Source organism: Magallana gigas, chromosome 7 (genome assembly GCF_963853765.1).
Source record: "Magallana gigas chromosome 7, xbMagGiga1.1, whole genome shotgun sequence".
NCBI lineage: Eukaryota > Metazoa > Mollusca > Bivalvia > Ostreida > Ostreidae > Magallana > Magallana gigas.
The window spans coordinates 17,486,980-17,503,361 of record NC_088859.1 but is presented as its reverse complement, the minus strand read 5'-3'; the positions used below and the strand labels follow the sequence as shown (position 1 = coordinate 17,503,361).

The 16,382-nt window shown below is 34.5% G+C and overlaps 1 protein-coding gene across 1 annotated transcript; it reads right to left on the bottom strand.

Moving 5' to 3' along the window:
* Positions 1-471: 471 nt before the first annotated feature.
* On the bottom strand, positions 472-15,359 carry LOC117684676 (galactoside alpha-(1,2)-fucosyltransferase 2-like). Its single transcript, XM_066067494.1, has 3 exons — positions 15,288-15,359; positions 13,383-13,431; positions 472-1,511 (listed from the first exon to the last, which is right to left on the bottom strand). Exons 2-3 carry the CDS (start codon positions 13,408-13,410, stop codon positions 532-534), a joined length of 1,008 nt encoding a protein of 335 aa, XP_065923566.1. The 5' UTR covers positions 13,411-13,431; positions 15,288-15,359; the 3' UTR covers positions 472-531.
* Between the last annotated feature and the right edge of the window lie 1,023 nt (positions 15,360-16,382).

Genomic DNA, 16,382 nt, shown 5'->3' with positions numbered 1-16,382 from the left:
TCCATATGAATCACGTTAAATAATATTTAAAGATAAAATTAATTCAATCAAACTATGTATCAGTGGTAGAAATATTTCTCGAAAATTGTATGGATCCAAACAATATTGAACTCTAGTCTCGTTCAACCAAACGCTCGGCTGACATCCTAAATCTCCGACAAGGGTTTACGGAGACAGCCGAGCGTCGAGTTGAACAAGACTATATTGAACTCTGGCGTAGGAATACATACGACTACAAAAAATATTTAAATTGTTCGTACCATTTAAAATCTGACTATTTTTAAGGTATTTGTAAATAAGTTTCCTTGAAAAACAATGCTTTAGCATACATTTCATCGAATTCATCAATTATTTTCAAGATCTAAGTCTTGTCAGGAGCAATGATTTGTGCTGAGGTCCAAACACTGTTTCACTTTCAGTTTGTCCGAGTGACTGCATAGGAGAGTTGATTAAAAATCAACTCCCAAAAATTATAATCATAGTGTCCGCAGATAATAATTCAACACACTTATCATAAGGGAATTGAAACTTTTATTCCATTGGAATCCACCCAGGATAGATAAAATCAGCAATAGAATTATTTCGGAATTCTAAAGAAAAATTTGATTGAGGTCTGAAAATGTTCTTATAGAATACACTAGTTCCTTGTGCCATCCATCCGATCCACCAACCAAAAGTACCGACGGACATTATTGTATGATTAGCTAGAGAAAGCAAAGCAATGTCTTCTGCCGGTGAATTTCCTGTCGAGAAATACACATTTTTCTCTTTGACCAATGCTTCTTTTGACCAGTCTATATCGTTAGATCCTACAACAAATAATACGTTTTTGTGCCTTGTTTTGAAATATTGCATGGCGTTTGCGTAATAAGTTTCATTGGGTGTCAGCTTTCCATACTCATAATGCCCCTCGGTTGCGTAATCTCCCCGTCTGATGTGTATGCTGACAATAACATTCTCCTTGTTGACTTCAAACTTCATTTTTTCTATAATATCTCTCATTTGGGTGAAGGCCTTTTGTCTAATCGGATTTTTAAACCGTAAAAGTTTTCGAATTTCATTTTCGTACTTAATCCAATACTTCCATGATTGAAAGTACCCATCGAATTTCACGCTCATGTAGGGTGGGACAGCAAGTAACTTTTCATCATAAGAAAGTCCCCACCTCTCTTTGTATTCGGGTAACTTGGCACACGAATCTGGTGGTTTTCCGATGGCGGCGAGCGTTGTTTTTTCAATGTTAAATATTTGGAACAATTCAAAGTTTTCTGGAACAACGGGATACAAATGTTTCATTTTTGCTATGACGTAGAGGAACACGTACTCCATCATTAAGTTCCCCAGGCGTCCTTGGAATTTCACGCACGCTATGTCCTCAAATGTTTGAATTCCAAACATTTGACCAATCACTGTTTCATTGATTTCCCTTTTTAGAACTGTTTTTGAACTAGGGACGTTCCTCCACACAATCAAAATGAATATCAATCCTATCCCAAAAAGAGGAATAACTCCTGAAAAAAAATCTATGCGTAAATTTTATGACTGATATAATCAAACGAACAATAAATATCATGAATAACAGGAACATGTAGGAAGGAAAAATGAAAATGTGCAATTTTTTTAATGTAAGATGATTAGACCAATATAAGCCGTTTTTATCTCAAATTTTGCTATGTTGAAAATCAGTCAATAGATGAGCTGTACATGTATTTGAAAAACTTTGACAAACAGAACAGCTTATTCATTACACTAAGTATTAAGTACTTTGAGGGAAAACGAATATTTTTTATGCATATTTACAAAAGAATCACTTACATGTAGATCTGTGCAACTAAAGTAATCGAGAGAAACAGCGTGGGGAAAGAGGATGAACACAAGTTTGTTTACAAAATTAATTAGAATAATAATTATACTTTAAGATGTTGGGAAAAAAAATATTCCTTCATAACAAGAAAGCGTTAACAAAATCAATACACATTAAGACTACCAGAGACAATAAATAAAACGGAACATCGATATTTTTCCTTCGGGAGGCCCCTCGACACAAAATTTTTCTTATGTCTTGATCTATCTTCAGTTTGTCTTTCGGGTTGTTTTTTTTCAAACACTACTATATAAATAGTGCCTGTTTGGGAGGGTAACAGTTGAAATTGACACCCCGAGAAAACCATTGTCAACCGACATTGTCAGTCCTCCCAAACAGGCACTATTTATTTTGTTATACTGAATGTCTTAATTTTTTAGAAAATTTTACTGCTTTTATATAGGAATAACGTGAATTCTACAGCGAACCGTACGCGCATAATTTTCGCGCATGTAACATTTTTTAATGTTACCCGTTGCTAAGTGCGTTGCTAACGCTGAGGGTAATAGAAAATATTATTAACTGCGTCTTAACCAATCAGATTTCAGTATTTAACATGAAAGTATAACAACAACATTTATATGCCGATCACGCTTTTGCGTCTATTTCTTGTTTACATACTAAAAGCCTTGTGGCATCATGTGATAAACTGATCATGGTATTATAAACAGAGACGTTTACAGTCCGGACCGGAATGTAAAAAAATAATCAAAATTTTTTTTAAATACTTATAAATGCGTTTGAATCAAAATGTATAATTTGCAGAAAGTTTATAACAAATGCAGCTTTATAAAAAAAACCACATATCTTTCTTTAAAAGCATAATACTGGATACGGCATATATTGCATAAAAATTATAGATATAACTTATAATTAATATTTAAAAAACAAAACAAAACAAAAGGCCCCAGGGCCACATTGCTCACCTAAACAACAGTTCCTTGTAACATTCTATTTCGTAGCTTATGCTAGATCTATATTAAACTTTGAATCCCTCTTGGGGCCCCAGTTTAAATCGAGGGTCACTGCTTTTATAATTTAGAATCTACACTATTTGAGAATGCTTTCGTAGTAATTTGACAAATTGAAGCACAATAGTTCTCGAGAAGATTTTTGAACATTTTCCCTATAAACTTCTACGTCAAATTTTGAACCCTCGCTTGGGTTCTAAGAATAGTTCAAGGGGTCACTATTGTTAAAAAAATTGTATCTCTATTATCCAAAGATGCTTGCATAGTAATCCCACAAATTTTAGTTCTCGAGAAAAAGGCTTTTAAACATTTTCCTATTTACTTTTATGTTACATTTTGAACCCCTCTGGGGACCCCAGTATTAGTCTGGGGGTAACTTTTTTACCAGTTGAGAATCTACAACAACCACGGATGCTTGCTTGATATCCAACAAACCGTTGCACTGTAGTTATTGAAAAGAAGATTTTTAGACATATTTCCTAAACGGTACATTGTATATTCCTTATTTTACGAGAGTTCTTAATTTCGTGATTTAATGGTTTTGCATGAAGTAGTGAGAGTCGCAATCTTTTTTCATAATTCAAAATAGTTTACATCTGCCCATAACAGAGAGCAAGATTTTAAAATCCGTGAGATATGCTCCTCGCGTTTAATCAGATATTTACAGTATATTTCTATGATAAACTTTAAACCTCGCCTGGGGCGAGTATTAGTTTGGGGGTCACGGCTTTCAGAATTTAGAATCCTTACAATTTGGGGATGCTGAATAATATTCTCACATACTGTTGCATTGTAGTTCTCGAGATAAAGATCTAGGCCACCTGTGTAAACTCAGTATTTGTGAAATTCATGGCTCTACCCCCACAGGTAACAGACAGGGCTAAATATGCAAAACAAGAGGCCCACGGGCCATATCGCTCACCTGAGCAACAATAGGCAAGATAAAATCAGCTTGATGGAGTCATAATACAAAATATCTGGACAATGTGGTATAATGCATGTAGATCCTATACAAAAAATATGTATCCCCCTGGATATTCTTATATCTAAATCAAGTGGCTTTTCTAACAGGATGATTTTATATTCATATCACATTCAGCATTGTAGTTCTGAAAAAGACCCTTGACAATTGTTTATATACAGGATATAATCCTACATCAAACTCTGACCCCTTGTGTGGCCCAATAATCGTCCAGGGGCCAAAGTTTAAACAATTTTAAAGAATCAGTAATACATAAAAATGCGTGCATATAAGTATAAGCATATACAAGTATAATAACATTTTAGTTTTTGTGAATAAATAAAATGTTTTCATTTGTACAACTAAATCCCCAATGTTGCCTTACACTATTCTGCTCCTAAAGATTGTGATTTGAAGAAATTTGAAACTACACTATCTGAAACAGCTTTTCTAGGTAAATGGTTTTTTAGAAAAAGATTTTAAAGATATTTTTTTTATATACTCCTATGTAACCCCCCCCCCCTTTAGACCTCATGCTACCCCCGGGAATCATGATTTGAATAAACTTGAAATCTCACTACCTGACGAAGCTTCCAAACAAGTTTCAGCTTTCTTGGCCAAAAGATTTTTAAAGATTTACTCTGTATATTCCTATGTAAAAAGTCGACCCCCAATTGTGGCCCCACCGAACCCCCAAGGGTCATGATTTTCACAACTTTGAATTTTCACTACCTGAGGATACTTCCATACAAGTTGCAGCTTTCCTGGCCAAATGGTTTTTGAGAAGAAGATTTTTTAAGATTTACTCTATATGTTCCTATGTAAAAATGTGTACCCCCCCCCCCTCCATTGTGGCTCCACCCTACCCAAAAGGGTCATGATATTCACAATTTGAATCCATACTGCCTGAAGATGATTCTACGCAAGTTTCAGCTTCCCTGGTCTCATGGTTTTGAGAAGAAGATTTTAAAAGATTTACTCTATATATTCATATGTTAAAATGCAACCCACCATTGTGGCCCCACCCTACCCAGAAGGTTTATGATTTTCATAACTTTGAATCTACACTATCTGAGGTTGCTTCCACGCAAGTTTCAGGTTTTCTGGCCTAATGGTTCTTGAGAAGAAGATTTTTAAGGATTTACTCTATATATTCATTTTAAAAAGTCGACCCCCTATTGTGGCCCCACCCTACTCCCAAGGGTAATGATTTTCACAATTTTGAATCTTCACTACCCGAGGATGTTTCCACACAAGTTTCAGCTTTCCTAGCTGAATGCTTTCTGAGAAGATTTTTAAAAGATTTACTCTATATATTCCTATGTAAAAAAAGTCGAACCCCCCCCCCCCATGTGGCCCCATCCTGCCCCCAAGGGTCATGATTTCCACAACTTTGAATTTACACTTCCTGAGGATGCTTCCACAAAAGTTTTAGCTTTCTTGGCCTAATGGTTCGTGAGAAAAAGATTTTTGAAAATTTCTTTAAAATTTTCAATAATTCCTAATTATCTCCCTCTTCAACGGGGCGTGGTACTTAATTTTCACAACTTTAAATCCTAGTAGCCCAAGGATGCTTTGTGCCAAGTTTGGTTAGAATTGGCCTGATGGTTCTTGAGAAGATGTTAAAAATGTAAACAATTTACAGATAGACAAACGGACAGGCAGTAGGACGGACAATAAAATGAGATCAGAATATCTCACCTCAGCTTTCAGCTCAGGTGAGCTAAAATAGACCAATTTTTCAAAAGTATTCTTCTCTTCTCCCACACATGTGAGGAAAAATACTGATTGCATGGTTATAATTCCGTGAAGCCCTCTACCAAATTATGAAATTCATGGCCCCTGGGTCAGTGGTTCGGGGTGTAGGGTGGGGCTAATGTGGTCATATAGTAAAAATGTATTAAATCTTAAAAAAATTTCTTCTCTACTCCAAAATATATGTGTAAAAAACTAAATGTATAGTTATGATATCCATGAAGCCCTCTACCAAAATTGTGAAATTTATGAGAAGAAAATGTTTAAACACTACCTATTTCCACGTGCAATTTTTAACCCCACCTGGGGCCCAGTTTTTGGATCGGGGTTCACTTTGTATACAAGCTTTTGTGTAAATTACGGGTATTTTCTGTGGTTGTTCATTTTCTGAGATATTTTGCGTACAATAAATCCGCAAAAATTCAAAACGCAAAATATTCTTAAAAATCATTTTAAAATCACTAATTTTGACGCTATAACTTTCATACGTGATCAGTCCGCTATTAGGGGGCTGTGCGCCGTATTACACACGTCCTAATTATCTCGTTACCTGTGCGATATCAATTATAGCTAAACAGATATAAGGACCGTGTGTTAAGTCGAGTAAAAAATAAAAATGATCTGAAAAAAAGTTCACACGCAGTATTTAGTAGACATGTAAAACATTTGAGAGTTATTTCTCATTCACCGCGAACACGGTAAAAATGTCAATTTTAAGAAATGTAAAATGCGGAAGTATTCTTCAAAAACCCTAACGGACAGCTATCGGCAAGTTTATTCCCTAGATAGACCAAAGAGTGTAACACAAGGGTGTCTGAAGTAATCAAAGTACTGAAAGTACTGTTAGACGGTGGCGCCGTTTGAAAGTGGCATATCACATGTATGGTAATTATTGTTCTCGAAAATCCACAGCCAGTATCTCATACATGTACTAATACTTAACTCATACTCGCACAACTGGTCGTGAGTTTCATACATGGATAATTCTGTGGAAATCGTAGTTGTGATCACAATCCACACTTCACAAATGTTGTGTCTCTTTATCGTCATCTTTTGGGGAAAACCCATAGATTTATCACAGTAGCCTTTGTAGTATAGAAGTTCGTATCCATATGTTTGTATCTATATGTTTGTATCTATATGTTTGTATCTATATCAGTTGACATTAAAACTCCGTTTTGGGTAATACATGTACTACATATATGTATTTTGATTGCCCCAGAATGACTCATTAAATATGTGGGTTGCCACCACATATTGAATGAATAAATCAAATCCAAAGCGATTTCATCACAGTACGCCCGAATTGTATAAAGAAGGGGAATTTTGTTTTTTTTTCCTTTTGACCTTTGGCTTAACACCGCAAAGGGGAACAACTTTTGAAAAGTGTGGATTTGACTATTGTGCTTTAAAGATATTGTAGACTTCTCAAAGTAACGAGAACAAATAAAGCTTTTGTATAATAAAATACTTATCAGGTTTTTACTAATTATTTGGGCATACATGTAGTATGTTTATTGTCCCTCTCGACAACATTTTCCTTCAATTTCTTCACGGGGAAAAAGTTGCAGTCTCGTGGACCATCACACTTACTTTTGTCCTCATAGTCAGTTAATACATTTAGGTGTACAGAAAACGGAATGGTTTACAAGAACCTGTTTGATAAAACTGGAATTGCTTTTGGATTGCACGTCATCATGAAACAGAAGAGTCAATCAATTTTTTTATCTTCGACTTTAGTAGATTATTTCCATTTGCTCACTAAATTTGAAAAAAAAAATATCATACAATATTCAGTCGCGGCAGTTTCATTAATTAACGTTTTAAAGTACATTTGTCCTAGCTGTTGTATTTAGCTATAGATTTATTCAAATCATTTGAATGAATTTGGTAAAGTCATATGTATATTTTATCGCTCCTCAGAACACTTTAACACGCACAATTTTCTTGCTACATTAAACTTTTCTAGTCATTCAAAATTAGTTTTTAAAAACACCAAAAACAAAAAAAAATCCAAGTTGAACGCATGTTTTTCTGACCGTACACCTGTGTATATAAATTTTATTTTATTCTTTGCATGTACTATTCAATAGATCTAGGGTTCGCAAATCCCGGCAATATTTCCGGAAAGCTATGGTTATGTAGCTCAGCAGAATACTACATTCATCTATGAAGCACATTGTTTGCCTTCATGTTTCATTATTTATCGCAATTATAGCATGGATACGCTACGATACGCTACGGCCGATGTAGCATTTCGTTGAGTGATGACACTTTCTAACTGGTGTGTATTTCGATTGCGAGTCGCAACAAACTGACGCATTTATATAGGCCCGCCTATTTGTAAATGCTCATAATAGAGTTGTACTAGCGAGTTAAAAATTATTTGAGAACAAAAGGGGCGATATTTACATACATAAGTAAATAATTTTATCTGTTAGTGAAAAAATCCCCCCAAAACCAAAGAAAAGGTTCTCTAATAGCAGAGACGGGCCCATATGGATTAAAGTCACAGATTGTACTTCGCTCATCAAATTGCGTTATTTAGTTTATTGTGAAAAAATTCGTCAGAAACTGTTTAGTGAACAAAATTATTATATCTTGCATTACCGTTCACAATGTACCATAAATGTATATGGAATATTGCATGACTTGAACCGATTGGTTTTTCTCACAAAAAGCTAGCGTTTGATGCTGCAAACTAGAGATACATGTACAGTAGCTGACAGGCCGTGAAATTCATAAGACGTTTTACAGCATATGTCTTTAATTCCTTTATTTCTTTGAAACATCGTAAAATGTGTTTATACACGTATATATGTAAAATGGCGACTCGATTTGCACGTGAATTTTACAATCCGAGGTCGATCGATTAGCGTGTTTGAGAGAAAGTCAGCAGCAAGTAAAGCGTTAACATCAGTTGTAAATATTGTCTGGTGAATATTGAGGAGCCTGTAATAAAATTAATGTTCCTACAGACTGAGTAGGTTACAAAATTTGGTACATCATAGGTCAGTCAAAAATTAAACACATTTGTATCGTAATTTTCAAGTTTTTTGTAAGTTTAAAAAAAACCATGCACACTTGTAGAGGAAAGCGTGCCATTGATCGGTTAAAGTTCAATAAAATGTAATTTATTTAATATTCATTAATATTGTCAGTATTTGTTGCGAATTCTTTGGAATGAGCTACATCAAAATAAATATATTTCTTCAACTAAAATTAATTCGTTGAAAATGACTGAATTTATCGATGAAGCCTAATTGCTGAAATATGAAATGGCAAACCTGTTTAAATTGTGTGTTTCTGACAATTGTTTACATCATAAAAAACAAGAAGCGATTATTGTGAGATCTCTTAGCCAGTTATCGCAGTGATATAGTTTATGCAGCCCGATACAGAGTTTAACGGCACAAGTGGCAGTTGGTGCATAGATTATCGATACCGCGTAAGCAGACAGGGTAACGGCTCATTTAAAATAAAACACAATTTCATAAATTATTTAAATGTATGTACAAAATAATTAGTTGCTATAATGCTTAAAATATCTGATAAGATTAAAATTAGTTCTCATACTGAAATCGACACAAAGATAAAACACTGCGTGTAACACTGCATGCCTAACAGAGTTATCGTTCCTTATCCGCTAGGGTCCCCGTGAAAAATACTCTTCCGGTCAGGACCGTAGCAATAGACCGTGGCTATTTATAGCCACCGCCTAAAAACGAGTAAAAACGTTGTTCATATTCGACCTATTTACCTAGGGACCGAGCCATAATCGGGAACTACACCGCTGAACATGACCTGTCGCGGCTGTGGGAAAATTCAAAGCAGATTATCCACCCCGACAAGATATTTTAGAGACTCAGACATATAAACGCGAGATTACAAACAGAAAAAGAAAATTGGACTTTGATTGTTCTGAGGAGTGCCAAATTAAAGAAATTAAAACTTAAAAACGCGGCCGTAAAACTCTGTTGTCAGACGATATGGATCATCATGTTCAGATCTATATTACTAACTTGCGAAAATATGGGGGAGTAGTGAACATGGCAATAGTGCGTGCAGTTGGTGTGGGCATTGTTTTGTCTGAAGACAAGCAACTTCTCTCGGAGAATAGGGGCCCAATGACCCTTACAAAGACTTCAGCCTATTCTTTATTACAACGAATAAACTTTGTTAAAGTGGCTCACTACACCTTGAAATATTTTCTCAAATCAGCAGAAAATTACTTGATTGTGATAGATATCAAAATGGACAGGAAGTATTCAAGCCAAAGAGGCAAAAAAATGTGCAATTTTGGATGAAAAATTACATTTTCGAAAATTTAATTTAGTAAACATAAACAAAAGCTCCAGGCGGATTCGAACTCATGATCTGCGGTTCAGAAGCCCAATACGTTCATTACTTGTCTACGATGACAATCAAATCGAAAAACATAAACAATTAAACAAAACATTTAAATCGCCATCTTGTAACGTAGTGTCTTAAAAAGTATAAGTCTGGGTGTAGTGAGGTACCTTAAGCGCCGCGGAAGCTGTACTGCGAAAACACTTTCCTGATGAAAAGTTTGATGCAATAAAAACAGAGATTTAAAACTACTGCCGTCACAGAAAATGACATATCACCTGATTTTATTTATAATTGGGACCACACCAGCCTACACTACGTCCCCGTATCAAACTGGACCATGGAAATTCAGGGTTCTCAGAAGATCCCGATTGTTGGGTTAGACGAAAAGCGCAAGATAACGGCAGTTTTTGCGGGTTTGTTTTGTTTTATCGGTTAATAATACTATGTAATTGTTGTTCTTACAGATTCACAGCTAGATCAATGCACTCAAAGATTAGCTACGTAATTAATGACTGTATGATGTAAAAAGAAAATTGTCTTGATAAATATAATTGCTCCATTATATAATTTGTAGGCACACTGACAGGGGAATTTGTTCCTGCACAAGTAATTCACAACTTCAGCTTGGCATACTCTAAAACCTGGCCTGGCCTGGCCCCATTGGCCTGGCCTGGCCTCAAAGTTGGCCTGGCCTCACTTCTGGCCTAAAAATTGGCCTGGCCTCAAATTTTGGCCTGGCCCCTAATTTGGCCTCTTTAAAATTTTTGGCCTCAAATTTTAAAATTTTTCTTTTTTTCACTTTCTTAGAATTTGATTGATTTTTTTTTAATTTCTTTAAGAAATTGAAAATTCGGTGCTTTTTTATGTTAAAAGAATAATCATATGAAAAAATATATACAACAAGTGACTGATTTTTCAAGTTTGATTAATTTCATCCATGTTTAAACACACAGAAAATTCCTAAGACATGCATGTACAGCACTGCTCTTACTATTGTTAAGGAATAGATTATGCCAATACCAAAGCTATTTACTTTAAAACTAAGAGTCGCCCCCCCCCCTCCTATTTAAAAGTTAAACATCATTTTAAGAGACAAACCTGATTGATATCCAAAACATTTGTAAACTGGTTCATATCATTAAATTGTTGTCACTGTGTAAATTAAATGCACTTTAAAATTTGCAGTTTGTTTACATTACCTGTCAACACCGATCAAGCCCAAATTTCCCTCCCCAGCAGAAATTCAATATTAATCTTTTCTGTCGCTAATCTGCTACATTGGGGTCAGATTCATCGCCTATCCTGTCATTTAACGTTTCACACGGTCTAATTTCATTAATGGCATTTGTGAACAACTGCAACATTGCGTCCTCCGATACCTTGACCCAGCAATGGTCATTAATCATCACCTCCTAATTAGAGTAGAGTTTCATGCATGTGTTGCTTGTATATTTAGGAAACAGTGGGGAATTGTCATTATCAGAATTTGAACAAAGCAAAACATTTTGTGACCTTTGGTGTTGGTTAGAACAAATATTGGCCTCTTCCAAATTTTTTTTCTCAAACAAGTCGTTGGTTAAAGATGAGTTACATAGATATTGTCCAATCCTGAGAGCAGTTTGATCTAAATACATTGCAAAAACATGCCATGGTTATACAATGGCAGGGCAAAAATCACATTCTTAAGTTCTTAAGAATTTCAAACAGGCTGATTGCTGCTGAATAAAAATCATTTAGAATGGATTACTCGATATACCTTTGGTCATAAATATACATTGTTAGTACTATATTTTCAATTGTACAAAAAAAGTCATGTTATTTTTGAAAGACTATCACAGCCACCAAGTAAGATGTTTAATATGGATTGAAAATAAATCAATAAAAAAGCAATAAAAATCATCAAATATGTAAAGAAAATATAAAAATAAATTTGAGGCCAAAAATTTTTGAAGAGGTCAAATTTGAGGCCAGGCCAATTTTTGAGGCCAGGCCAAAATTTGGGGCCAAGCCAATTTTGAGGCCAAAAGTGAGGCCAGGCCAACTTTGAGGCCAGGCCAGGCCAATGGGGCCAAGCCAGGCCAGGTCAGGTTTTAGAGTATGCCCTTCAGCTTGTCACCCAGCGTATGATTTTCCCCTGGCTTGGCATATTACATGTACACAGTCCAAACCACTGGGCTAACAATACCACACAAATAGAATATATACCGCAAAAATCATCAAGCCTCAGATTCCGCGTACAAAAATGCGTCTGGGATTTCCTGACTCACAGAAACCATTGTGCATTTTTGACGTATTCAGGATGCAAACGGGAGAAGATTTTATAAATGATTGAAATATAAAGAGTAATACTATATGTATTGTGTTCGTACCCCCAAGTTGTACCGACCGACTACAGCTGATGGATTTGGCCGTGCAAAAAATCGTCAAAAACAAATCAAAAGAACGCTTTCAAAAATGGTACGCCAATCAAATATCAAAACGGCTAGTGAACGGTAACACTGACCAAACTTTGACACCCGTTGATCTGCGACTTTCATTAATTTTCTAAAGCCATTGTCGGCAAAATGGCTTGTCCAAGTTCATGCTATTAACTAATCCGACAAAAATCATGGCTACAAGTTTCCATCATGTGAGCAGTGATCTACATGTATTGTGCCCATTGATTATAGATACATTGTGTATAAAACTGCACTCATTTTAGATGGAATTATCTACTGAAGTATTTGAATCTTGTCTTTTAACAGTTATGAAAGAAACTTGTATGCTTGTGTGAATACTAATATTTTGTATTAATACGGAAATAAAAACGCTACAATAGTTTAAGTTTGCTTCTTTAGTTTACGTTGCCTAAGTCATATCCATGTAAGCATATGTATTTTTTTGCGGTCTTATGTACCCGCAGAAATTGAAAACGCAGAATATAATTTGATACTTTTAAGAGCTTAAACCGCCAAAAGTTTGAGCCGCAGAAAATACTCGGTATGCGGTATTGACATTTCTGGTACAGTGGCGCTTGAGGAGATTTTCACACATTTGTCCTACGTATTTCTATCTCAAACTTTGAAACCCGCCGGGGCTTCCATTTGGTCTGGGGGTCACGAACTTTACAATTTAACCACTTCACTATATGTACAAGCTTTTGAATAAATATTGATTTTTCTGGTGCAGTTCTTCTTGAGAAGATCATTTTTAAAAACACACACCCTATACACTCACTGTTTCTTACTTATCTCCTCTTTTAAAAGGGATTATTTATTTTTATAATTTAAAATTCCTTTTAGATAAGAATGCTTTGTATCAAGTTTGGTTAAATTTGGCCCAGTTGTTTTAGAGAAGAGGTAAAAAACGTAAAAAAAGTTACAGACGGACGGACGCCGGACAACATGTGATCAGAAAAGCTCACTTAAACCTTTGGTTCAGGTGAGCTGAAAAACACAATCCAAATAAAATCAAGTAATATTTTACGATAAAGTCTTACTTGTTCGGAAAAATCTTTTTATTTTCATTCTTCAATGCTACAGCTTTAACTGCAAAAGTGAGTTGGAAAACATGATTGTAAAAATCATTCTATATTTTTTTGTAATATTTTGAGATGTTGATCTAATTATCAATCTATAAACGCAGTTTACAGAGTCCGGACCCTTCCCCCTGGAAAATTCAATTTCATCAAATTATCAAATAATCGTATTGAATCATAAATTGGCTATACATTAATCTATTCAGTTTGCAAAAAAGTTGAAACGTTCTAGGATACATCTAAATAGGAAATATACATTGATGATCATGTCATGTGAGCTTGCATAAGCGTTTTTATCTTCCATATTAGATTAGCAATTACAAGAAAAATATGAACTTCATTGATTCATTGAATTCAAAAGAGGAAGATTAAGTGATGTTTGCTCTTGTCCGTTACGCAAGTGCACTGTATGCATACAAGACACAAAAAGACTAAATTGATAGCTTATCATACAATTACCAATCGGTGTAGTTATGGGGCCCGTTTCTCAAAAAGGCCTACGTCCAGGCGTAAGCTTAGTCCGGACTAAATCAGGGACTAGACCTCAAAACCAGACTAAGTTGCGTTTCACAAAAAGGCGTAAACTTAGTCGGGACTAAATTTGAGTTTAAATCTACGCCTGCTAATGGGTAGGCGTAAGTTCTTAGTCTGTGCAAAAAAATGGCGAGTGTTTTGTTTCTAAGGCAAAATATACAGATAATTTTATTTTTTGGTTTGTTTTATGTGTTATTTGTACATGTGCATATAACTTTAAGAAATACCTATTATTCGATAACTGTCTCTATTTCTAAAAAAAATAAGATTAAATCAATTTGATAAATAATGGGCTCACCTTATTAAACGTATGTAATATACATTACTACTCGTAATAAAATTTACCTAAAGTGTGAAGAATGGGTTTACCCCAATAAATGATATAAACACAATTATTCAAAAAATGCTTTATTTCTAAATTAAACATTTATTCCCCAAGAAGATAGATGTATATAAGTACGAATAGATTATATTTTATTGTTTTTTTTTAATCAATTCTCAGTAAGCATGAACTAGAATTTAATGTTTCTAATCAAATTTGAACCTGTGAAACGAAACTGATTTCAAAATTATGAATAGGAGCAACTCAAAACGTTTACATTTGTAATTTGTCCTTGTGTGTGGTTGTTTGTTCTTTACATATACATGTATTACTGAAAACTTTACAACACGTAAGCATTATCATTTTCATTTTTTTTTTTTTGCTCCTAGTATCTTTACAAAACCGTATGAAAGCTACATGTATTTTGGAATGTTTATGAACTCGCATTTAGATACAATCAATTTTTGTTTGTTAAAATATTACTTAAAAATATGTTTTAGAAGCGTGCAGAGTGTGCATCAATTTTAGATCTGTTGACAAGCGTTTGTCAAGGTTATCGATTGTTATTAAATTTCACATGCACACCTTGAATTTTTGGAAATCAAATTTATTAATCTTATTAATTCTAGGATGAAGTGATCAATTGCGTTCATATTTAACATCGATCGTAATTCTTTTTAAAAAAAAGTATGGGGCACATGTACTGTCAATGATATCCGTGCATATTCATATGCATTGTTTATTTGTACTCATTTAATTGAATTGATCTTTAATTACTTGAATTCATGATAGTTTTGTTTCATCACATTTAAGATGTACGTATATCAAGGGATTTTTCTTTATTTCGAAGTTGTCGACTTGCAATACAAAAGCGTTGTTTTAGCAGTTTTACAACAGTGTGCATTATTTACAAATTTAACTAGCTTGCATTTGTCATACTTATTATATAAACAATTGTATACACCCAATCCCAATAACCTAAAGCAGATAGGATAAAAAGTAAAACTCACGTGCACTTATTAAAACAGCAAAGATGACAAATGTCTTATCAGGAAGGGGATGGGGGATTTTTTAGATAAGGCATCTAAAAAAATTCCCTATCCCCTTCCGGATAAGACATTTTGCATTTTCCATTAAACTTGTAAAAACCTTTTATTTATAAAACTTTCTTTAAAAAGGAAGAAAGTAAAACTCGCATGCACTTGTTAAAATCGCAAAGATGCAAAATGTCTTATCCGGAAGGGGATAGGGGAATTTTTAGATGCCTTTTCCATTAAACTTGTAAGCCTTTTATTTTTAAAACTTTCTTTAAATAGGAAGGGTGTTCTTAGATAAGTGCTTTTATATCTTTATTTTAATCAAGATACTGTATACATGGTTATATTTCCGTCCTTCTACACTTACAAACAGTTTCACTCGGTCGTGACTTCGCCAAGTCACAGCTGTTACCTAAGTTACTTAATATTAGATATTGAAAATCAACATAAATTTGCCCGCTGACAACGAGGGTGAAATGATTGAAAATGAAACAGGGCGAATTATTCCCTGTTTATGGAAGGTGTATATTACTTTCACCCCCCCCCCCCCCCAAAAAAAAATAGATCGATGTAAACCCAAAACAGGAAAGGAAGTTGGGGAGACCCCGGCCTCAAATGTTGATAATTCCTGTCTTGTTAATTGTTGATATTAATATCTTTCAAAACTATTATCATTTGAATCGCAGAAAATCAAGAATCGTTTCCATGTCATTGTCTACATTCTTTCAATATTGGAACAGAAGATTGACAAGGTTCATGTAATATTATTTATACAGTAGATATTTTCGATTTCAGTTGGTTGCTGTTATACTCATGGTCATATTATTTTCTATAAATGATATAGTGAATTGATAAAAAAGAATCAAGCCTTATCCCAGCATCTGAAAATATCTAAAGATCTACAGTATCTATGAAGCATACTTCTCATTCTGCAGACGTATTGGGGCATATCCACTGTACCTTGTCCATGTATTCTATAAATATTTGAAGTTTACACGAACATTGAAGTTAATTTCTATGTATTGTTTCGTTCAATCAATATGTAAGATTGTGCCTCAATATCATCTA

Coding starts and splice junctions, on each gene's coding strand:
- LOC117684676 (XM_066067494.1), bottom strand. CDS start 13,410: ATGAAAATAAAAAGATTTTTCCGAACAA. Junction 1,512..13,382: donor AAAAAGATTTTTCCGAACAA/GTAAGACTTTAT, acceptor ATTTTTTTTCAG/GAGTTATTCCTCTTTTTGGG.